The sequence below is a fragment of the Sparus aurata genome, chromosome 4, assembly GCF_900880675.1.
Source record: "Sparus aurata chromosome 4, fSpaAur1.1, whole genome shotgun sequence".
Lineage (NCBI taxonomy): Eukaryota > Metazoa > Chordata > Actinopteri > Spariformes > Sparidae > Sparus > Sparus aurata.
The window spans coordinates 10,950,372-10,975,322 of NC_044190.1; the positions used below are offsets into that span (position 1 = coordinate 10,950,372).

General features: G+C 41.9%; 2 protein-coding genes across 2 annotated transcripts in view; both read right to left on the bottom strand.

The window, feature by feature from the left end:
- Positions 1-1,803: 1,803 nt before the first annotated feature.
- On the bottom strand, positions 1,804-20,715 carry neto2a (neuropilin (NRP) and tolloid (TLL)-like 2a). The gene is made up of 10 exons (XM_030414758.1): positions 20,187-20,715; positions 15,624-15,680; positions 15,234-15,377; positions 12,428-12,676; positions 11,853-11,900; positions 11,238-11,365; positions 7,810-8,038; positions 4,528-4,641; positions 4,233-4,363; positions 1,804-3,741 (listed from the first exon to the last, which is right to left on the bottom strand). The coding sequence occupies exons 1-10, from the start codon at positions 20,194-20,196 to the stop codon at positions 3,004-3,006; spliced, it is 1,848 nt and encodes a 615-aa protein (XP_030270618.1). The 5' UTR covers positions 20,197-20,715; the 3' UTR covers positions 1,804-3,003.
- Positions 20,716-21,882: 1,167 nt separating this feature from the next.
- itfg1 (integrin alpha FG-GAP repeat containing 1) overlaps positions 21,883-24,951 on the bottom strand; it is a 140,421-nt gene continuing 137,352 nt past the window's right edge. Inside the window, exon 18 of the mRNA XM_030414566.1 lies at positions 21,883-23,003. Within this exon, the coding sequence (XP_030270426.1) occupies positions 22,944-23,003 (60 nt within the window). The 3' untranslated portion in view covers positions 21,883-22,943. The remainder of the gene's footprint in view (positions 23,004-24,951) is intronic.

Below are 24,951 nucleotides of genomic sequence, written 5' to 3' on the forward strand. Positions count from 1 at the left end.
GGGTGAACTAACTCAGTAAGGTTAGTATGCAAAGGAGCTGTGCTGATGTGTTGGTGAATATATCTAATGTTTTTATTCTATCATTATTATTATTATTATTATACTAAATAGATTATTAAAAAAAAGTTTGCTACATTTCAACACGATTCTATTTGATTGAGTTTTACCAGATGTTATCTTGATATTAACACTGCAGATCCTGCAATTTATTTAGACTTGTAAAACACAAGGCTTATTCAATGTCTCTCTCATTATCTTCTGACGCCACAAAACCACACATTCTTGAGATTTTCCATACTTTAATTTATGGATTCTCCAAATGAAGTAATGACGTAACTTCAATTGTTAATCCAGTTAATGAACTAAGACTTTGAATGAGTGACTCATAACAAGTCATATATAATAATAAATAATTTCCCAGTCTGGGATCATTAAAGTAATTCTATCTATCTATCTATCTATCTATCTATCTATCTATCTATCTATCTATCTATCTATCTATCTAATTCTATCTAAGTCATGTAAGTACTCTCCACTTACTACTGAGTCCTAAGATCAGATGAATATATTCTTTATTTTACAAATAAAGCTATCTTTGTTTTACTTTTTGAAAAGAAAATGTGATTTATTGTTACAAACCAACTTTTAATAGTTTCTGATGATGTTCTGACTACACACAACCAGTCTTTGGTTCACACTGTTTGAATTATAAGCAGCGAAGGATTTTAAAACAAAGGTTTCTTTATATCTTTACAGGAGATCTGACACTGGGACTGAACTGATCCCAGATTCAGGCTGACTTAACATCACTACAGATGAAATAAAGACACTGTAATATAAAACAAGTAAAATGAATGCTGTTGGTATTGTATATTGTGTAGGGAAGCAGAGCCCTGTGAGATGGTGACGACTGCAGTTTATTATGTCTGCTTGTAGGTTTCAGCACATAGAAAAGGAGAGCAGTGTGTCCGCAGGTGTGTCTCCATTTTTCCACCTGCAGAGCCTCTGGAGGATGGTCGTGTGTTTCTGTGATGTCAGAGCACCTGAGTTTTTTCCCCACGTGGACCACATGGTTTTTATCTTGCAGTTTGAGGCCCCTCACGTGAATTGAACACATTAATAATGGCATTCTGATGTGTGTATGTACTTATTCAGTAAGTGATGTCTAACCTTGAACATCCAACATTCAGTGTTGTTGTGGAAACAGATGATTTATGAAGCTGTAACCAGTAAACTGCCGTTCAGCAGTATTTGACTTTCATCCCAGGATAATAATGAATTATTATGGTACATCTTGAAATCTGCAGGGCTCCTGGGATTACGAGCATGTGTCAAAGAGGAGCACATCACCAGAGTCTGATATGTGTGGCCATGAGTATGTGAAGGTAATGTATTTTAAGAGGATGCCTTGAGCTCTAGACGGGACAAATGCATCATGACAGCAAAGGGTGAGTGGAGTTTGTGCGTGAGAGTGAGTGACAGGCAGGACATGCTGCAAAGATTCACTTATTTAACGGCCTCAGTTCAGAGGATCGGCACTATTTTTATGCATTTTGTTCAGTGATTTTCCAACAGATTTGATAATATTGAAACAAATATTCAACCCTCAACTACATCTTAAGATTCATTCAGTATTAAGTGGATCATTCTTAAAGCATTCAGGCATTTTAATCTCTGCAAAGCCAAAGCTTGCTGGCTGTTTTCTATCAGTGTGTCTTACCTTGGTGTGACATCTCCAGCCTCACGGTGGTGCCATCTTCATCTGTCTTGGTTGTAGTGAACAGAAAATCACACACAGCGGGGGGTGAGTAAGCTCTCATTTAATTCAACAAAATGAAATAATACAACCAGTGGTTAAAATCATAAATGAGTCCCATATAGGCTACATGTCTGTCTCTTTAGGGAAACAGGTTGTGCTTGTTTTACACACTCAGTTCATGGGGAAATTGAGAAATTACATTGACTCCTGGTTGGAGTGGGGGCAGGGAGTGGGATGGTTGCTTTTTTGACTCAGTCCAGGCCACACAGCTAAACGTTTTGTATTCCGTAAACAATCAGTCATTGCCAGAATGCCAACAGGCTATGAAGCTCACAGAGCAGAAATAGACTTTTCTCAATTTCTTACCAAAATAAGACAGTCTCTTCATGTGCTCTTCCTGAGGAGAGACTGAATGGAGCGTACCCTCTGTGTATGTGTGAGGTAACCATGAAAACTACATAATTATAGTAATATCACATCATTATCATTGTTATTGTCATCATATTTCTGTTCATCATCAACAACAGCGACTTCATCCTCCTCCTCCTCATCATCATCATCAACACCACATGTCATGGATAAGCCATCTTCATTAAATCATCTGAGCAACATTTGTAAAAGATTAAAGAGTTAAAAGCCAAGCATCATCATGAGGCTGGATATATACTGGTTTTAACAGTACAGTACACTGACAAAAATAAAGACTCAAATTATTAGAAGACGTACTATATATCATATATCTGTGCATGGCAGGTGAATAAATGTAAAAACTCAGTCTAGGTAGTCTCTTTGTCTTTCTCTCTCTCTGTTTCTGAGTGGTTACCTGGTCTTCAAGGCTAGCAAATAGAGAGAAGTCTGGGTCTGCATGCGAGAACCCTTTCTGACACGTGTCTTATGAAAAGGAGAGTTTACATGAGTGTAAGACTGGAGGAGAGACATGATGTCTCCACCCTCTCTTCACTCTACATCCTTCATTATCCTGAAGCATAGAACCAATAGTTTTCACTTCCTTTTGCTCCTTCATTCTTGTCTGATAATTTTGCAACCCTGCAGATGAGACTTTGAGAGACGACCCTTTAGTGTTACCCACAATACTTGTAATACTGCTCTGAAAGCAAAGGCAGAGGAGGGAAGAGAAGTGATCAATTTAACATTTTTGTGATTCTCCTGTCATCTCTTCTTCCTTCTCTTGTTTTGATGAGTGAAATGCGAGCTCTCTCTGCACTCCTTCCTCCCGTCACCATCTAGAAGTCCATGGACATGGAGCGCTGGTTTGGATCAACTATGTTGGTGCTGTTACGAGCGCTGTTGCCGCGGATACTGAGGGTTCCGCAGGCTCCCGCCATCCCACCACCGATTCCTCCAGCGATGCCACTAGGCCCCGCCATGCTCACTCCTCCCGACATACCCATCCCCCCTGACATTGCCATTCCTCCTGTTATCCCCACAGCTCCTCCAATCCCTCCTCCTGCAATCCCCGATGCTCCTCCTCCTCCCATTGCTGCTCCGCCTGTGGCTCCTCCTCCTGCTCCTCCTCCGCCACGGCCATAGATCTCACACGGGATCTCTTCTGTGACACGGTCCTCAATGACCTGCTGGTCGCAGTCGTGAGTCTGTGAGTGCTGCTTGTAGCCGTAGCAGCTCTTCTTGTAGCTGGACGTGGAGTTGAAAGTCTTCATGGGTGGTGGCTTGGAGAAGTCGTTGTGGTAAGACAGCTCCATGGAACTCAGGGTGGTGCGGCTGTGCTTCATGCTGCCTCCACCAGTAGCCACTGAGCCTTGAGAGCCGCAGTGGTGCTCGTGGACGCAGCGGGACATGGTGGAAGAGCGTCGCAGCTTGTGGAAGCTGTCCAGCTCCTCAGACAGGTCGGCTAAATCTGAAGACATCTCCTTGTCGCGCAGAGAAAAGAGCTCGTAGTGCGGCGGGTCGAAGACTTCCTGGAAGCCTGCCTTGTTGAAAACACCAGGCCGGCGGGCTACAACCTTGAATAAGAAATAAAGGGATATTACATCTTTAAACAAATCAGAATATATTTATTAAGTAATGTTACCAGACCACTGTCAATAAAATCAGCCGTACAAGCTGTTTTGAGTGCTTGGGATGCATAAATCTTAGTTTTTGAATTATTTTGTAATTACTGGATAATAAGCAAAATGCACAAGACTTGTTTTCACACCTTTCTGAAACATTAGCTGCTCAGTGTAAAAGAAAAGAAAGAGGTCCTTTCGAGAGCCACCATAAAGCCATAAAAAAGCTGAAATAGCTGAGACAGGTTAATATAAAGTGGTTCCACCAAAAAGAAAATCATCCCAAAGCAAAACATCTTACTTCTGACGTGCACTGTCATGGAGTAAAATCCATCTTCTCTGTCTGCAGAGCTACATGTGCCTCCATCTAGTCTGGAGTCCCACCATCACTTCAATTCTGTGTCTCTTCTTCTCTGGCAAAAGGTCAAACACAAAGAATGATTTACCTTTTTCCTCGGCTGCTTCATCTGGACCAGGATGGAGATGATGAGAAGAACGAGAACAATGCCTGATGAGACTCCGATGACAGTGCCATGGGTCTTAGTGATCTGATGAAAAAGACCCTTAGATCGCTTCTCTGGAGGGTAAAGAGAGGAAAAAATAAGAAAACTTAAGAAAGTAAGAGAAATAATATGTACAGAAATAAATAAATTGAGTACTAACCTCAAAACATGCTAAAATAAACCCTGATCAACTATAATCAACTCATTTGGGAGAAGTTGGCAGAAAGAGGATAATTACCTTTGCAGTGGTTTTCATCCCATGGGTAGACACAGTTCTGAACCCCATTGCACACCAGGGAGTTGTTAATACACATGTTGCTGTGGCAGAAGAATGTGTTGCCTGAGCAGGGAGCTGCGGGGAAAAGACAATACACAGAGATAATGGAACTGAGAAAAAAATAAAAGGAACTGTGCTGAGAAAAGATGAGTCCACTGTGGAAAGGACCTGAAGCTTTGTTGATGGTAATAACAATAAAACAATAATAACTGTAAAAGATCGTCAATTTGGCTGTAGAAATCTGAAGAGGCGCATAATAAAAAGATATTATGTTCTATACTGTCTGGAAACACTAGAGGTCTAATGGAGGCAGTCCACATGAGGCCGTACATCATCGTTTCCTGCAGACACATCAGGGGTGATGACGGGAGGAGATGGCAGCTTCACTGAGCTGCAGCCTTCATGTCAAGGGAATTTGAGGAGCAGGAGACAGAGAGGAGCAGGAGGTTGGAAGGGTGAAGAGTTGGGAAAAATAGGCAGAGAGGACGAATATGAAAAAGATTAGATGAAAGACAGGGTGGGGTGGTCGTAGGAAAGGCTTCGGCCATCATGGGGCAAATGGTCAGACACGCGCTGGGAGATTCCCCACATTAAAGTGACTGTTAGCATTTCAAGGCTCTGAAGGCAGCAACAGAGATGACTGGTAATTGATGCTGGCTGGCTGCTGGGCTCAGGAGATTGATGCAACGCCCCTCAGAAGGAAGAGCTGCGAGGCTGAGGGAAGATGCAGATGCCAGGCTTTTGATACAGACGATATGGAGTGGCAGCCAAAAGCTAAGTGAAATCTGGCTTTTTTGTGTGAAGTGGGAAACGGGTGAAGTTGGTTGGAGAGCAGTGGCTAAATATTTGTTCTGTGTCATATGCTGTAATCGTTGTGTTATCAGGTTGTGTAGCAGGCAGAAACAAAGTTAACCAACAACATTAACAGAGTGTTTTAGTCAAGAAGTTATTATTGGAGGTCATACAAGAATCAAACATCAAAATCAATCTTATTATCAACTGAGCCGTCAGCCATCTTTATTAGTTTGAGAACATTCTCAAATTAGCACCAATACGAAGCGAATCAGTCCTGAATGATAATCAATATCTAACTCTTCACCCTTTGTTAGGTCTAACACACACAAAGAGAGAAAAACCTCAGAGACAGTGGGGATTATCTTTATGAAACGTTCCCTCGGCTAAATGAGGAGCAGTATACATTATAAGCATGTCTGACAGATGTACTCGGTAGTGTTCCACTATTTCACTTTTTCTAACTATATAAATGAAACTATTTTTCTTATTCATCGCCATTCACGGCAGCCTTCTGCTCAGTTTATCATTTATGTTCATATCGCAAAGTTGATGAAAATATGATTCATAAATCAGTAGCTAAAAATCCCGATGCTCTGTCATTTTTCATCTTTATCAGTGAAAAAGAAAGAGCATTGCAACTCATGCTGACAAATCTCGCTCCCCACCAGGAGTCTCAGGCACACAGTATGATATTCAGCCTGTCTCTTCTGGCTTGCCTACTTCTCCAAACTGTCCTCTCTTTCAGCCCTGTTGACAAAGATTTTCCACCTCCCATTTTTTTTTTTCATACACAGGCTTGGCAGCCTCAGCCACACTCTCCGACTCTTTATCACAGCTGAAACAGACGGTGGTCCGCTCCACCAGCTTCACCCCTGCTCCAAGGTCCGCTGTGATGAGAGCTCTGAGCCTCCTCTCCCCTCTCCCTGCATGCTTCCTCTGCCTCAGAGTTAAATAAGTTTGACAAAGGGGGATGTATATGTGTCTAAGGGTATGTATATCTATCTTCCAGTGAGTCTGTAGACAGGGTCGCTCCCCTGACACTGTCATCACTTCCCAACCAATTATGCATCTCCCATCTTCAAAGTATTGCCCCATACAGGGGGTCATCAGCGCTTCACTCTCTTGCCCCCGTCTTCTGTCCACACACACACACACACACACACACACACACACACACACACACACACACACACACAATGCATGTCTGAATGTATGCACTCTGTGTGTGTGTGTGTGTGTGTGTGTCGTAATGTGTCTGGTTTACATGACAGAGGGGATTCTGTCGGGAGATTAGAGCACATTAAGGATGATCGAGTGCGAAAGGCAAAACTCATCTTGTTCTCTGAGTGACAAAGATTAATGGTTCCCCCCGACCTCCGAGCAAACTTCAGTCGCTGACTCTGACCAAATAAAGTTTGGGAGTTATTCAAGAGACTTCAGACTTCTCTGAGATGAACTGTGTGATCAGAATTAATGAGGATCCAAATGGTCCTAAGGACTTCAGAGTAAAAAAAAAAGAAAGAAAAACACCCTCGATGAATTTAAAAGGCCATTACGTTCTGACTGCGACGGTTATGGGTTTGCTGATGAAAACAACATTAGCATTCAACCAGGGTTTGGCAAGTGTGCATGAGAATGTGGCAATTAATATTTCAGTCTATTCAGGCATTTAATGAAAATATTACGGTGCGCTAACAGAAAAACTGTTTCCTGAATGGCAATTCCAGCCACTTTATGTGCAACCTTTAACAGCATCTGTTTTTTGTCCTTCACAAATGCTGAAGCTTAATATACAATTACTTGCATCAGATCCAGTGACACTACTCAGCTTTTCTTTTTCGCCAAAACAGATAAATTCCTATTTGCTTGCTGTAAGTGAGTTATAATAAGCAGAGTATCCGCTGTGACATGCATATCAATACATTATTTGATGCAGTTATTTACAAATGCTGGAGTGAAAAATTGGTTTTCTCATATCTATGCTCTAAACATGGCACAGTGTAACTAGCTTTCCTTGCTGAAATGGCACTTTAGTGTCTGTTAGTGACTACTGATGCACGCTGAATGCAGGACCTCATAAATCAAGATGTTTTGTGTCAGTGTCTGTTTGCTGGCAGATAATGTTGTTGAAGTAAATAAATGACATATGGTGCTTTTTGTCACAGTCAGTGACATATTGTTAACTTGAAGGGAGTCTTTCAGTGCTGTCCATACTTCCAAACACTTTCAAACACAGCGTGATCTGATCTACTTCACATTAAAAGATGTTTTTGAATAAAAATAAAGCAGAACTGTAATATTTTAACCACAGCCAGATTCTTCATAATGATCAATAAAATAAATATCTCCAAGGCCAGATGTAGGCATGACAATTCAACTGAGATGATGGAAAAAGGATGAAAATCAGGGTCCAGGCTGAATTATGCTGTCAAGAAGACTGAAACTTACGGTCAACAAATGAGGTGAAGAGCATGCGGAACCGGCTGAGTCGGCTCTTCTCATCGGCCCACATTCGGACGACTCCAACACCGTTATCCAGCATGACATCGTTGGCCACGGTGCTACAGAACTTGGCCTTTAGGTTTTCGATAGCGCTGCTGCCATCGTACACGGCCACAAAGTTCTTCTTGCACTCATTGGAGTGTTCCATCTGGTACTCCATGAAGCGCAGGTAGATCTGCAGACACAAAGGATTAAAGAAAAACATCTATTTTGAGGTAATCAGTAGTATACTCTAGGAAAAATGGCATCAGCAAAACAAATACATCTAAAGGGATTCAGACAAAGATAATGAGTAGAATATAAACGATTAGAACCCAAAGACTGACTGGTGACCTGCCCACCTTGTCACCAGAGCATGCTGGGATAGGAACAGGATAAACAGTTTAGAGGATGGATAGATGCATCGATGGTGAATGGAATCAGATAATAAAGTGAATATAATCCAAGTTGTGATGCCAGCTTGCATCATTCTTACACTGACAACAGGCTCCTTGAATATATCCGTTAAGGTGCTGCCTGCTGTCTCCCTCTCCCTCCTCTGCTCTCCAAAACATGACTCAATTCAGAGAATACCTCAGAGACTGGAGGCTTGTGAGCTGAATCAGACATTTTGACTTGCCATAGTAAAAATCACCGGTGTTGATAATGACATTAATGATTGCTCTGTTCTAGTCAACTGTCCATGTAAGTCATGACAGTGAGAGAGAGACACTGAGACAGCATGCACAGTACATGGACCCTGACACTGATGCAGCTAAACATAACTCTGCCATCTTTAGTTATTCACAGCTGTGCTTTCTCAGTGTGCAAAGGCCTTAAATACTATATTCATGAGAAAATTAGCACGTATAAATGCTCTTTAAAATTAAACCCCGCCTGCTCTGTGTTCATGAGATGGATTGAAAAGTATTAACAAGCAAACATCCTTCACATAAACGCACATCATAGCATTACACTGGATTCCATCGGAGCCAGTCGGTACTAATTGTACCCCCAGTAGCCAGATGGTGTTATCAGAAGTCAAGTTAGAGAGAGTGACTGGTGCGTTACAGAGCCTGTTGTTGGCACCTGTCCACTAGAGGTCCTCAGTGAGTTTTTTTGCCTCTGCAACTCACATGAATGCCACCGGGACCAGGCACCTGCTGCTACAGCAGCTTCTCATTTGCTTAAGCATACATTAGTATCAAGTTTCAACCTGCAAAGTAATGAGAAAATAAATGTCTTTGCATTGTGTGAATAAGCCAAATCAGCAGAAACGATGCTGTAAGATTTTGGTCACGAGGGTACAACAACTTGTTTGACACTTCCGCAGATTGGGCACACAAGCACCTGTAACCACACAGCAGCAAAGAAGCTTCTTTCATACGGACTCTGAGTCTGCTGCTCTGTTCCTTCTGCTTCACTGAGCTGATATCTGGTGAGGCAACTCAGTGCAGCTGCTAAATACAGATCATCCTCCCTGCTGCCTCACACTGCACATGTGGGACCAATGACATGACGGTGGAGACGTCGAGTGTTTGTGCGAGAGAGAGGTCGTGTACTGCACGTGTGAGTCATGCGTGAATGTTTACATTTGAATGCATAAAATATGACTTTGTCTACATGAGTGTATAATGTGTGTGGGTAATTGCTTACAGTACTGTATGTCACAGTGCATTGCATAATTTGTGTCAGCAGTGTGTGCATGTGTTGCTTTATACTTAATCAGATGTGCGTTCACATTGTGTGTGCGTGTCAGTATATTGTGGCCAGCGAGCAGCACAGGAGCATGCTGATGACTCATTTAGTCATGAGGGAGAAGCAGAGCAGTGATGGATCAAGGCTGGCCAGGCTGTGGTTGTAATTTCAATGGGATTTTGGATATCCACTCATAAATATCAGAATTTATGAGACGATCACTGGGCTTTCACTCTTGGCTTGAAAATACACTCATGAGTTCCCAGGGCTGTATTTTATAAATACAATTTGTCTGCATTGCTTTCCCCCATGCTGCCTCTGTATGTATTAACACTAGTCATACCAGTTATGTCTTAAATTACAGTCACAGTACAGTCTCACTCACAGTTCTCACTTACTGGAGCACATGATGCTACTACATACAGTGAATTCATGCACAATATCTAAATCAGGAAAACCTCTGACAGACTTTTACAGATATGCATCTGCTTTGAGCTTATTTCTTCAATTTCTTTCTTTGCAGCAGTCAGACAATTTTATCAATGACAAGCAGATGATATAAGTAAATGCTTTGACAGAGATCCATGAAACTCAGGGTCTGTGTTTTAATTGAGTAAGTGAGATAACAATAAAATCAGGAGCTGCTGATCAGTGCAGTAAAGAAGACACATATAAAACTCACAACAGTAAACAAACATCTAGCTAGTAAAGAAATTACCAGAATACAATTAGTACCAAATGCACAATGATATCTGTAATTGCACAGGAGTAAATGTAATGATGCTTAAAAAGGATGTACACAGCACAGAACACGAGTATTTGGTGGAGTTAATGTTATGTTGCAAAATACGAATGCAATATCCCTAAATTATGCATGTTTGATACAATAATTTGTGCACTGACATCAAATTTGATATTATTTAAAACAAAAATTGTCACACTAACACTGATGTTAATATAATAAATCACAGTCAAGGTGCCAATTCCAGAGCAACTCTGTTGACAGAAAGGTCGAACACACTGAACAGAATAATTGTACACAAAACTATTTAATAATTTAGAGCTATTTTTCCTCTTTTTAACCTTAGAACAACATTATTTCTCCTTTTTTCTTCTTTATGAGTGACTATTCATATCTATTCTCCGATGGAGTGCCTGCGTCACCAGTGGGATTAGAGTTTATATCACTTGTTCGGAAAAAAAAGCAACTCCATGCAATTTTTCTCCATTTAAACTGATTACAATAAACCGTGTAATAATAACAACACAATAAGGCTTTGTCTGAAAGAAGCATGCTGTGTCAACAGAGCCGAAGAGCTTTTCGAAATTCACTTAGAAGTGTTGTGCACAACAAAAGGATGCTCAACAAAATGTTCAGGGTAGAAAAACACAACTGAGAGCAGCATGGTTGATGGTTCTTCTTTTGGTGGAGCTACAAATAACCCGAAGAGAGATTAATAAACGTCCTTGAATATGTCATAAGATCTCATGATGTCTGTATGTTTTAGATCATAACTACTTTATGTTAAGCTCTGCATTTGTCGAATGTTTTAATATGGCTGCAAATACCAGCCAACCAAATAGAAGCATAGACCAGATCCTAATTATTCCCTTTTTAAAATTATGAATGAAAGAAGTACCAAACATGGTCTGAAGGTTAGGATAGAAGCAACACTAATATGGTCCCTTGTACTGACCTTGGACTGAGGAGGAGCCCTGATGGTCCAAATACAGTCCAGAGCATCACCAGGCTTCACTTTCTCTTCCTCCTCCACCTGACTGGAACGAATAATCCCATCCCATCCACCAATTTCAAACTGACAGTCTGTAGAGAAGAGGGAAGAAGAAAGGGAAAGGGAAAGGAGGAAAGTGAAGGTGAATGACAGGTAAGGTGAGAAATTGGTCAGGGAGGGAGAAGAACGAGCAGAAGATAGAGAGGGAAAAGGGTTGGATAAGAAAAGAAGCAAGACAGAGAGACAGACAAAGGATTTTATTTAAAGAAGAAAAGGATTTAAGGTGAAATTTAAGTGAGCACGACAGATTAGAATAGAGGACAATAAGTAGACAGGCGCAAAGGCAGTAAGACAGGCAGGAAAGAGCAGGATAGGTGTGTGTTCCTCCATTTGTTTAAATGTGTGCATGTTTGTGAATGAACATCCTTCCACTTTATGTACAATTGTGTGCTTGTCAAGGTACATTTGTGCGTTCAGCATTAACGTCAGAGGCAGAGATAGCCTCCGGTAAGCTCCTGAGCACAGAGGAGCTCTTCAAAAGGGATCGAACACAAACCAGCGAAATACTGAGGAGCTTACCTGGGATGGGGTTTAGCAGTCCGCCCACGTGCAGATGGAAATCAGGGTCTGAAATGATAAGATTTGGGAGACACATTACTCTCAATCCACACAGCAGAAATAGGTAAGCAGAGAACACAAGATAAGATCCCATTAAGGCGGGCCAGATAAAGCAGAAAGGGGTCTGCTTGAAGCTAATATGTGTTGCCTGATGGGAGACTGATTTCAGGGAATATTGGGTTTAGACTCGGGAGGCTCTGATGATGAACGCGTGTCTGCTGAAGAGGGAGAGAAGTGGGGAAAAGAAGGCTGTGATGTTTGACCCCCATGAGACGCCATGGGCAACCTGTCGTCTTTCACTGCCAATAAACTCCAACAAGATGGGCAATGCAGAACAATTGTGTTTTAGGGACGAATGGTATGTTTTCCGTCACACTGAGAGCAGAGTCAACTTCATGTTTTGGTGGATTTTATCAAAGCAAACGAATCCAGTTCTCTACACATCTCACCAACGAAATTTGATGTTTCTAGAAATGAGCTGACGATGTATTGAGAAGTGGCATTCATTGCAAATATCCAGTTTGTGGTGTCCCTACCTGCGATGAAGGTGTACTTGATGCGGAAACCAAGGCCTTCCAGCTCCTCGTCGCTGGTGAACTTGATCCACATGAAACGTCCCGTTGATGTGACCAGGCCCGGGTTCATTCCGCCACAGAAGCGGTCAATGAGTGGAGAGAACCCAAATGGCCCATCACGGATTTCAATGTGATCGAAGCGGCACTCGAATGATGGCTCGATGTAATAGTTCTTATCAAAAGCCAGCTGAATCCTTTGTCTGGGGAGCGCTGTGGTGAACAGGGGAGTGGAGGACAGAAAGGAAACAAAAGGGATAAATCCATGAAAAGAATCAAATCAAATCCAGCTTTTTCAGGACTACAGAAATCTGGATGGCATTCTAAAGCATCAATTAAAAGTCGAGTCAAATATGAGTAAATCTGGATTTTAAAGTTGAGCACTCAGCTGACTGCACGGAGAGTAAACTTCTCAGAAAGTTGGTTGAAACTCAGAGAGGGTGAAGCAGACTGTCGGTAACTAAAGCCCCATTCAGTCAGAGAACATTTGACATTGCTGCCTTATCTATCTGTTAATGTGGTGGCCTTCTGGGATACAGGCTTCCACTGTATTTAAACTTTCCTGACAGCTTTAATCACACTTGACAGGACATTTTTAGAGAAAACCACAATGATCGAGGGATATTTCGCACCTGGAGCACAAGAGGGAATGACATCACTGCTGAAAAATAGAATTGCGTTGAAAACTATGAAAATAAACTATGTAATATAAACTGTAACTCCGTGTTGGTGACCGACGGAGAGGCTGAATGTTCTTTTACTCCAATACTTATTTTGGCACCTTTTGAATCTACAGCTCAAAGTCAAGTAAACATCCATGATTGAGTGGTATGCTGGATAAACCCGATGAAATACTTCCTCTGCCTTAACTTCTGTTGAAGATTCCTCCTAGATGTTTTACCAAAACAACGCAAGAAGCAAGTGCACTGATTAAAAAACATGTTTAACCTAATTACATCACCCAGACTTCTGCTGAGAAATGCACAATGCTCTGATTGTTCTTTACAGTTGTGGCAAACAGTATTATAAGGTGACTTCTGCATCTTTGAGCTAAAGATCAGTAGAAGCAATCAGTTTTGTTGTTAAACCAAAAGGACAACGGTTCAAATATGCACGCATGCATCACACAGCTGCATGCATAATGCACACAGATGTATATAATCATACACAGACAGCGATACAGTCTGACATGTCGGCATTGTTGTCTCTGAGTCAGTGAATCTAGAACATTGCAGTCACAGCATGAATTGCACATTTTCATGTGTCATTGAACGTCAGACTATATTTACCAGTTTTCATCGAGTGGACAGAGCTCTTTATTAACAGTACCCCTCACACACAGAGAAAGTGTTTAACAAGGGCAGTTCAAGGCAGCCTTAGGAGATGAATCAGACTAAATAAGGATGCTGAGGATGGGAGGTGGGGCTCTGAATCATCTCTGGCAGAGAGAGAAGCCGAGCATGCACCATCAGAGAAAAAGGAACAAGGTCAAGGTGGTACATGAGCATAGTGTGTACAGTGTTAAATAAACTAACACAGATGATTTGTTGTTTCTCTGAGTGACTTTGTGTCTGTTTCTGTCTTTGAATCTGAGCCTGACGTTCTCCCTTTCTGCTTGAACGACTGACTTATATGCCTGCACTTCCTGCTATCTGTGTGTTCGTTTACTGTGTGTGTTGAGTCTCATTCTCTCATTAAACTTTCACACACACACACACACACACACACACACACACACACACACACACACACACACACACACACAAGACAAAGCTTGATACAGAAGAGAAAGTATAATCACTCGATCTATTAAGCTGATGAATGGGGGGACATGACATAATCAATGAGCCTCACTAACCACAAATTATAATTACAAAGCTATCTGATTACCACTTATGCCAAACGTGAGCATGTCTCTGTCTGAGGGGAAGAATGAAAGGCTCAACACTGCAGCTCACTTATGAATATGACGGAGGCCATTCAGGAGCAAATAATAGCAAACGATAGGGTCCATCTGTGGCTTCTCAGACACACTGCCATGCACTTCTGCACACACCAGTACGCTGCCTGTGACGGAGTCATGGCTTATTCATCAGCAACAGTTCTGGGCTTGAAGTTTCCACAGGGGGAGCCCTTGAGCCATGTGTGAATCTGTTCCCCACCACAGTGAGAAGGGAACCAAGCACACATCTCATCTGCAGGAAAGGTTGTAAGACACAATTTCTTATATATAAGAAGAATAAAAAAACATCCAATATTGCAATGCTCATCTTCTTTAACTGCTAATGATGCCTCTCATTATGTCTCCTCCCAGATCACTGATGGATGTGATGTTTCTGGTAAACACTCGAGCGTTTACAAGGACGACTGCAATTCAGCGAAATGCCACCAAAGCTCAGTTGTGTAGCAGATGTTCATCTCTTTTATGTTTCATTCAATAGCGGCGTCTTCTGGCACACCATGCCAATAGAGATGAACACAGCACTACCCTGATTAGGCCAGAAGTCAGGGGCTACCCACAATGCACCACTCTCCATCATTTTCAGAGGGTTATATCTGTGGGGTGAAACAAACTCAGGATGGCTCATTCGGAAAATGTCAGGCTGATTGCCCGCCAGCAAAGGAACAGAAAATCGGATAGGGGCATGGTTATATAAAACAATGTCAGTCAGACTAATGACATTCACTGAAGGAGGCAATATGCAGAAAGGCGGGAAACTGTGTCAGCTGATGAAAAACACTACTCAGAGGGGAGAGGACCCTGCCCTACCTTCCAGGATGTAAACGCACTCTTTGTTGGGCGGGTAGGTGTTGGGGTAGTTCGGTGATGTGAACACCCCTCCATTGATGTTGCGGACCCACGTGCCACAGTCGTTCTGGTTAGGACTTTGGCCGCCATGCTCGCTTGGGGAATCTTAAAGGAGAGAGGCAGAAAACAGATGAACAGATGGGTTATTGAGTCGAGGGATCAATGAGGGAATGATTGGAAGCCAGAGAGAGTGGAAAAAGCAGGCAAAGAAAAGAGGGCGCTAAGACAGGAGACAAAAAAAAGAACCCATTTGTCCGATGACAGCAGGAATAATTCCTCCTTCTTCCACACAGCTTAAATATGGACGAATCATCTTTAATGGAACAGAAGAGCATTCAAGCTCCAACTTACCTTTAGTTCTCTGTGCCAGAGCGAAACCCTCTTCTATTAGAAAGAAGAGTAACCACGCTGAAAAACAGAGATATTACACATTAGTCACAGGTGACAGGATTTCTACATTCATATCCTCATGTTCAACAACCAAGAAATGGAAATCACTAAGCGGCCACAGAATAAATGTGTTGGATCAGCTGCAATATTGATTTCACCTGAGCTTGATGAATAGAGATAAAAAACAAAACATAGATCAATACACTTTTTAAGAAAATCTCTCATTACATTTTTAAAATGAACACAGGGAGAGGAGGAGGAGTGCCACGAGACAAAAGATAATCACACGATTTATATCAGTGTAGGCGTGTCTTAATAGTGGTGTGTCTTCACGATATAATGAAGAAGAAGAAAAACGACTTTCTTTATCCCCGTGGGGAAATTTAATATCATATCATTATGAATACAAAGTGTTTATGGAAGGGCAATACTGAAAAAATATTGCAGTGGCATTTGCTGATGAATCATCTTGTATAAGATAGAGCTCCGACACTGAAAGAGATGCAGGGAACGAGACTGTAGCTGCTTCAGTGAGAGTTTTGTCTCTTCAGGCTCAGTTTGGACAGACGGGTTGCCAAACCTACATTTATCAAATGGTAACAGTGATATTCAACAATACTTCTTCTCAAGAATAATGAGGAAAATGTGAACCTTCAACCAGCATCTTCTCTTTAATACGGAACACCATTTATGAATTGTTATTCATTTATCTATCTGTGAGAAAAGTGCCAATCCAATACGCACTCTTAATTTTTTCTTTTTATAGCTCTAATGACAAAGAAGATCGACAGGAAATGAGAGAGAGGAGACGACATGCAGCAAAGAGCCACACGCTGGATTCAAACAGCAAGGACAGCTTCTGTGGTGCATGCTGTACCAACTGAGCTAACAAACCAACAAAATTATTAATGATAATAATGATTTTAAAAATTAACTGAATAGATCTAAAACGTAGAGCATGGGCCTAACTCTAAGGAGTCTTGCAGAAGACCGAATGTAGCAGTAGCAGACGATTAATTGCAGAAACAGTATGATGAAATCTTGTGCTAGTGCTGGTTTGGTGGTAGAAACATGCTGATATGTGTGAAACTGTGTGTGGTTATTCCAGGTTTAGCATGTCTTTGTTAACTCTTGAGGCAGCTGGTAGAACACCTCCAAGATAAGTATCATAGTCTAATATAATAGCTTTTGGAAAATCACATTTGTAAAATGGTTGCTGGAGCACCTCTACCTGCAAAGACACTTGGATTAGTTGTAGGTTAATGACAGCTGACCAGATGAAGGACATGCATAAGTTCTAGTTCTAGTAGTTCTGTTTGTAGTAGCAGATGTGACAGGATTATTGGAGGTGGAATAGCATCAGACATAGCAGAAGAGAAGCTGTGAAGTGGGAATGGACTCGCAGTCATCGTGACAGCAGCAGTAGTGGCAGCAGCAGCAAGTAGTAGTTCATTAAAGCTAATTTTAAACCGTCAACTCACATTCAAACCATGAAACTCTAACCTACTAATCTGCATCCTCTAGGCACCAGAAACAAAAAGCATTACTAGAAAAAACAGGATTACCGGCTCGGAGGCTTACAGCGCTGATGAGGAGACAGGCGATTGGGCAGAGCACGGCTACACACAATAGGTGGAATATGTTTTATTACAATGATATCTGCTCTGAGGCCGAGCATGTTACAGCTTCTGACGCTGTCTTGCTCTGATAAGCCGCTGTAGACCTGATCCCCATTGAGTTCGTAATAGGTTGGCCTGCTCACATCGAATTAGAGAGCGAGCGTGTGCCAGACACGTTGCGTAATGGCACCCACGAAAAGGATAAAGAGAGGGGGAGAGAGAGGAGGAGAGACGGAGGGTCTAATGAAGAAGAATGCATGGTTAACATAAGCAGTGAACACAGCCGCACCAATGAGCATGCATGTTTGAAAGGACTCATTTTGTAATGCACACACACACACACACACACACACACACACACACACACAGAGTTAAGGCCCTGAGGCTCCGGCGTCTCATGACTTCTATCTCCATTATTTTGCTATAAAGTATCACAGATCGGAATAAGTACAACCGAAGGCACATTTAGAGAGCAGACCACCCAAACTCAAGAACCACATCACAGAAAGCTGCTGCAGGCTCTCACTCAGTCAGAATAATCTTACCAAGAGCAGGAACGCTGTAAACTACTGCTGCCCTCAACAAAGCTGGGAATCTTTTCTACTTCCTTCCCTCCTCGCTCTTAGTTCAGAACATAAACACAACAGACTGGAAGAAACACACGGATGTTTTCTTCTCACCTTGGTCAACATGTAAGAGTTTTAAACCAGAGAGCTACCCTCAGCTGCCATGGCACAAATGAGCATCAAGCATATAAATAATTAAGTTAAGTTATTAAACAAACGTTGAATATTTCATGCAGGCATTTGTAAACACTTTTGTAACATTTTAAATAAATCACAAGCAAAAACAGAGTTGCAGCCGATGCCACTTTAACACCAAGAGGAAAAAAATGAGTGATGAAGAGAAACATCCACACTCATCATGGCTGCGATTTGTCTGCTCTGCAAAGGTATTTCAACCTCCAGCCTCCTCAGCTGGGTCGTTCATGTGCGGCTCCTGAAGTGGAAGTTGTATCAAAGAAACACTCCCAACATTTTGAAGACGTCTCATAATCATATCAGACCTCTGTTCAGCTGAAGGGACGAGGGGGGAAATACCCCGGGTTTAACTCCGCGATTCTGGGTCACGTCATTTCATTTTTACATCAGTTTTCACTTCAGCTTACAAGCAAAGTTAAGGCTGTTTTTTTTTTATCTGGAAACTGAGTAAGCAAAAAAACCCCAAAAAACCAGAAGCACCCACAGCCTGCTGTACTGGGCAGCCAGTGATAATGTGGACTTCTGCTGCATCCTGTCCGAGTAAAGAACGATGGTTTTAATTAGGTCCAGACTAAAGTAGGTAAGAACTGGAAACTAGCCTCCAAGCTACACATCTGCTACCAGACAATATACCTTTTTAAATAAGTTAGCTAACACTTGAATAATAGGACTAATAAGGACCACGCTGCACAGGCTAATTGTTCCTGAACTAAAACACAGTTTGTTTAAAGTTTAAAAGGCCATGTTGGTCTGTGTGACGTTGATATCCGCAATAGGCAAACGTGTGATCACATAAGAGCTAATCAGAGGAGGCTCTATATTAATTGGTCTAAATAAACAATCTAATAATTAAATCTGCAGTTAAACAGTAACTAATGTCGTACTAACATCCAACTTACAAACATATACACATTTAACCGTGTATCTGCAGCGGTGCGCTGCCGACACCGACATCACCGCCGCTTCACTGAACTCATCAGAGGCTGTTGCCGCCGTGTGCAGCGGCGCGCGCCTCAGGTGTTGATCGCACGAGACGGTGGCTGGAGTCACCCGAGCGGCAGCAGCAGCAGCAGCACGCGCACAGGCTGCGCGTGTGCAGGACAGCGGACGTCAGCGCGTGCCTCTGAACTTGGAGAGCTGTGTTCACCTCGGAGCAGAGACACAGCAGCAGCACTGGAGGACCTCAGGAGCGAGACGCGCGAAGACCTGTGAGCTCGTGTCTCTTTATATGCGCCAAAATGATCTGATATTATTAAATTATAGTAATAATAATAATAAAAATGAATGAATAAATGAATATTTGTCCCGAAAACCTCCAAATGTGCTTTTTCTGCAGCCACATTCTTGGAGGCAGTATAATATTTGAGACACACTACATTTAAAAAATGGAGACGGTGAAATGACTCCAATAGAGAACACTTAATGACTCCTGATGAGGTTTTCGCCCCTGTATGGATTTTTAAATAGTCTTTGACCCTTTTTGTTCATTATAATTACAAATCCTGACCAGGTTGCGCTCACGTAGGCTGCTGTGGACATGCAGACACACCTCGCAGTGCCTGAACTGGCTGCTGGCAAGAGAATCTCTCTGGTTTTGGTCTCTTTTCAGGCGTCATTACGCTCAAATGCCCAGGGAGAATTACAGTCAAATAATCCATCCTCTACATTTGATTTACATTTGCTTTGGCTGAATCTTACAACATGGGAAGCAGACCAACAGATGTGGGAACTTGAATCGATCCATTAGCCTATAAATCACAGCTTAATGGCGATGTCGATCGGTGATGTGGGCAATAAAAAAAAGGATGATTTTGCTATAAACAGTCGCAAGAGGGCAAGTTGATGTAGAAGAGAAATTAACAAGACAGAAATAGAGATGTGGCAGTTTACATTTATTTCCTCCTGTGCAAGAGAACGAGAACAGAGATGCATCAGTTCCAATCAGGACATTTTAATGTGTGCTGAAGCTGATCTACCGTGAGGAATGTATAAATCAGTGCCGCCCTAATTGCTCTGGATGTGCTGAAATCCAAAGCACCTGCACATTAAAGTAAAAGGAAAACGTATAAAAGGTGAATTCATTTCATCCAAGCTTGGAGTAAAGTGTCGGTCGGATCTTGACGCACATCACGGACGCGACTCACCTCTGTGCATTTCCTCTCACGGTGTGATTCCAACCCAAAAGCACCTTTCTACAAACGCTCTCCTATTCTCTCCATGTTAGGGCTCCGCGAGGCTCTTCACGAAATCCAACTTTTCTCTGACAGCAACAGTAAATCCATTACGCAGAGGCGCGCTCCAAGAAGGGCAGCTGTTCTTCAGGCGGCGACCCCGCTGCGTCTGACAGGAAGATGAACACTGCTGCGAGCCCTTCAGCCAGGCATCGTGTCTGTGAACACAGCTTCCAGACGGAACTACTGCGGAGCTGACATGTGAAGGATGGATGGATCCAGCGGGGCTGACGCGCTCTAGGTATCCAAAAGACGCATATGGATGGAAGATGGATGGAGAGACAGAGAGGCGGAGGAAGAGAGAGAAAGAGAGAGAGATGGAGGAGAAGTACGACGGAGGAGACTCCAGCTTCGCCTGCTCTGTTCTCCGACCGTATCTGAAGTAAGAACCGCTCCTGAACCGGGCTCATTTAAGCCGCGGGCGCTGCTTACATCAATGAGTGGCTTGTCACGAGCGTCTTCAAGGTAGACGCATTGGACGTGTCCATTTCCGGTCACTTCTTTCAAAATAAAACACAACTGGCGAACTTGTTGCAAGCAAGGATGAGATCAGTCGAAAGCATTCAGTTCAGATAACAGTTACTGTATTTTTTACAACCGGGATTTATTCTGTACAAATGCTTCGTTCTTGGGGAAACAAGGACATGTTTTATATGATTATATGAGCTTAATGAATGAAAGGGAAAGCCGTAGAGCCATTTTATGCAAACCCATCTGTTGGCATTGATAACAAAATGCAGAGTAACATTTGACACACTTGACTTCTCAAGTGCTACTCGCCTCATTCTGAGATAAACACAAGACTTCTGGATGCCTACAGTATTGGTATTACTTTAGTAAATTTCGTTTACTTTTAACGTGAAGATCAGTAAGTGCTGCTCGAGTCTGATTAAGCAAACTCAGATTCTGGAGAAATCAGTCTTTGCTCTTCTTGTATGGTTTCGAAGTTTAGTGGAGTTTAATGACAAAACTGTTCCATGTATCGTTTATTGTTTCCATGCTTTTACTTTTAAAGCTAAACTCTCTTGTTTCCGGTCCTGTTTTGTCTCTCTCTCTGCAGCTTCACACAGCTTGTAGCGCGCGCATCCTCCTCCTTGCTTTAACTCCCCTTCTCTCTCTCAGCGACACACACACACACACACACACACACACACTCTCTCTCACTACTGTACGTTAGCCCCCACACGCTTCCCATCAGTTGTGATCTGTTTAAAAGCTACCAAGCTTGAGACAATCTTATTCACATTTGCCGTGCAGGGGAAGGTTTACTCTCTCCATGCATTATTTAGCAGGGTGGTCCCTGATGTGGGGTTCGGCCCAGAGGGGCGCTCAGAGGGGCCTCCAGGGGTCATCTGTAAAATTGAAGGCAGTTTAATTTCACTGCTGCTTCACTCACTACAGATTTAGCTAATGAGAGCATATACAGATGATTGTTTTGAGTATAATTTCCCTGAAGGATTCCCACTTACAAAGCAATCGAAAGATGTTTTTAGAAAGGAGTTTGTAAGTGATCAATTATTGGTTTGGGAGTTGATGAGTTTAAATGTTTTTTCCCCCCCCCAAGCACAGTGAAGGAGAGTGCCACATAAAAAAGACATCAAGCCAGAGGTTATTGTAGCAGGAGCAACTTTTATTCTTAACCTCAGTAAGTAAACACATTTAGTAGTTTAAACATTCATTGGCAAATCAAATCCACAAAACAAAATACATTACATACACCTGCAGTTAATCATTAGTTAAAAAGTGCAAACAATTTGGAAAGGCATGAGCTCATTCTTGTAAAATAAATACACAAAAGACACCAGAGCGCTCGGCCTGATTAACAATAAAAAGACAACAGAAATTAAACTATATCTTCAGTAAACTGTGCCTCATTCAGCAGGGCAGGATTTTGCGGCCCCTCGGTGCAGCAGCATTAAACATTTGCAGGATGCAACACGGAACCTTTTTTTTTTTTTGGCACTGCAATGATGCACTGTGAAATGGTAAACTGAGGAAAAGATGGATTTGCACTCAGCAGACTTGAAGGCCATTCATCATTTTAGGTGAGATTTGTAGCAGAAAATGTTCCACAGAATCATTTTGCTGCATGTGTCTGTTCTCATTCACTCTGCTGCTGCAGCTGCACGGCTCAGATGGATATCACAGAATACAATTCAGAGGTGAATCAACCAGACAAACACAAGACAGTAACATAGATATGGATTTCAAGTAACTTACACAAAGGTGCTTCCCTTCCAGTGAATAAACAGTTTACAATATTGAGTAATTTGTTGGCTGATTCAACAGAAATCTGTAATTTAGTAAAATAATAATCTAATAACACCACTATGGATCGTGCTGCCAACTACAGCCAGTCCAAAGAAATCCCTGCCTTAAGCCTGTCAGTGATCTCCACCAGGATTTCTCTCTGTGTCTCCACGGCCTTGTTGCAGCTCCTGTACTTCTAACACTGCAATGAATTAATGAAATGGGACATAAATATTTCACATCTGACCGGAGGACTGAAGAATATCAAAAAGAAACATTTTGGGGCAAATGAGGATCCATTTATTGGCCCTTGAAATGAGTCTGGGTGTAAATGTGTGAGTGGAGGAGGAGGAGGGAGTGTGCAGCGGTGGGCGGAGGAGGACATGAGAGGATGTTCTCCCATGATGCAGTTCTCTCCCATCACATGGCATCGAAATGGAAACGGTGGGCTTCCTGCCTCTTCTCTCGGTCGTCTGCTTTCTGAGCAACACACAGAAACATATACAGTCAGTTGTGTCTCCCATCACAATAAGTAACATAATCCTTCAACTTGTTGTCTGTGTGTGTGTACCTGTGTACATTTTGTGAAAAAGAAAAGTATTTAAATCAAAGGAAGACCTTACAAAACAAAAACTATGATGTTGAAAATAGACACATGAACTCTAATGCAGTCCTTCTCAACAACCTACACTGTAGCTTCTGATTGGTAGATCAGCATCCTCTTTCATTTTCTATAAAATGGTGCTAAGTAAGCTAACTTTATCAGTTCTTGGAATGAAAATGTAGAAGATAAATTCAACCCCGATCCCACTAGAAATGAACTGAGACAAATCAAACAAAAGGCTGGAATAAATACTGAAAATATGAAAAACCATTTGTTAAAATGTAAGCTAATGTTAACTTAACATCTCGGGCTGTGGTTGTAAAGTTAGTATTTTCAGTTGGCTTTCCGTCTTGTAGAAAAGTGCAGCATCTCCCTCATCACCCTAAGGAACTGTTCTGCATTAATTTAGCTGCTCGTTAAAGCAAAATCCAGACAGTAATCAGCGGTTCAGTGATCATGTAAGTAAACACAGCTTCTGAATGGTCAAGCTGCTCAGTGGAGAACTTCAATAATGACCAACAGGAGGGACAGCTCGGCTGAAATAGCCACAGTTTGTTAATGAAGACTGTATTTATGGCTGGGAGTGAAATCTAATAGATATTATAACTAACGAGAAGTGTGACGTCAAGTGGATGTGCAAACTATTACACACTCTGCTGTAAACAAGTCAACAGCACTTTTTCAGCTAACCATGAAACACACAAACAGCAACACCTATAACCATGGAAACTACACAGATTAAAGATGACGGCTTTATGCCAAAACTCTAAAGACTATAATTACACAGTTAACACAGCAACAACTAGACTAGATGACTTTAACAGTAATACAGTGAGTGACTCAAGCTAATAACAGTTTGAACAGCTGACTCGGCCAAAATCAAATCAAAATCAGGGGTCAACCCAGAACTGCACTCAGTAGAGCGCATACCTTCACCGAGGCCGAGCAGTCGCTTTTCATTTAATCAAGCCTGGTAAAATTTTGATAGCCACGTATCAGATTGTAAACACTCACAGATAGCAGTCAAGGTCCATGAACTGTTCCCTGAGAAATGAACCAACATTTAAAAAAAACACTCTATCTTGCAATGTTAAAGAAAGTGAGAACACATTTATCCAGATCAGAACCAAAAGTTCACGGGTCTATTCTGGACTGAGATGCATCCTCCATCCAAGGTTTGTGGAAATCTGTTCAGTAGTTTTTATGAAATCCTGCTCAAAAACCAACCAACACATGGATACAGGTGGGAACATTACCTGCTCGGTGGAGGTAATTAACACTGATGTGCACTCGTGTGTGTGTGTGTGTGAATACAATACATTATTCCTAAAGCTCCAGCTGAGAAATTCAAGCTGCAGTGTGCAGTTCAGTGATCCCTTCAGGCTGATCAGAGGTTTCTTATGTTAGTCAGGACCAGATGTTAAAGACTGTTGTGTTAGACCAGGGCCACTAACATCGATTAACTGCTTTAACATGGACACAAAGCTAAATGGGCCCAAAGGTGATGGATTAAATGAGAAAGAATAGAAAGTAAATAAATAAATAAATAAATAATAAAACAGGGTGAACTTTATCGTCTACTAATTTAATTTGAGAAACCACAAGTGAACAGATGTATCAAGTGTTTAATCAGAGTTCTGGTGGGGAAGTAAACCGTTTAATATTCAATAACAGAGCCACAGGTGGAAAATAATCCACCTCAGTCATCTATCATCTGAACAAATACTTTTTCTCTTACAAATTCTCTGCAGAAATTAAAATAAAAATGTGGAAAATAATATTGAACCATCACAAAGCACCTTACTTAGACACACACACACACAC

Excerpts from the sequence above, each read along its gene's own strand:
- neto2a (XM_030414758.1), bottom strand. Across the intron at positions 11,366-11,852 it reads ACTGCTAAACCCCATCCCAG|ACTGTCAGTTTGAAATTGGT; the intron begins GTAAGCTCCTCA and ends TCTTCTCTACAG. Across the intron at positions 4,364-4,527 it reads GGATGAAAACCACTGCAAAG|AGAAGCGATCTAAGGGTCTT; the intron begins GTAATTATCCTC and ends TTTACCCTCCAG.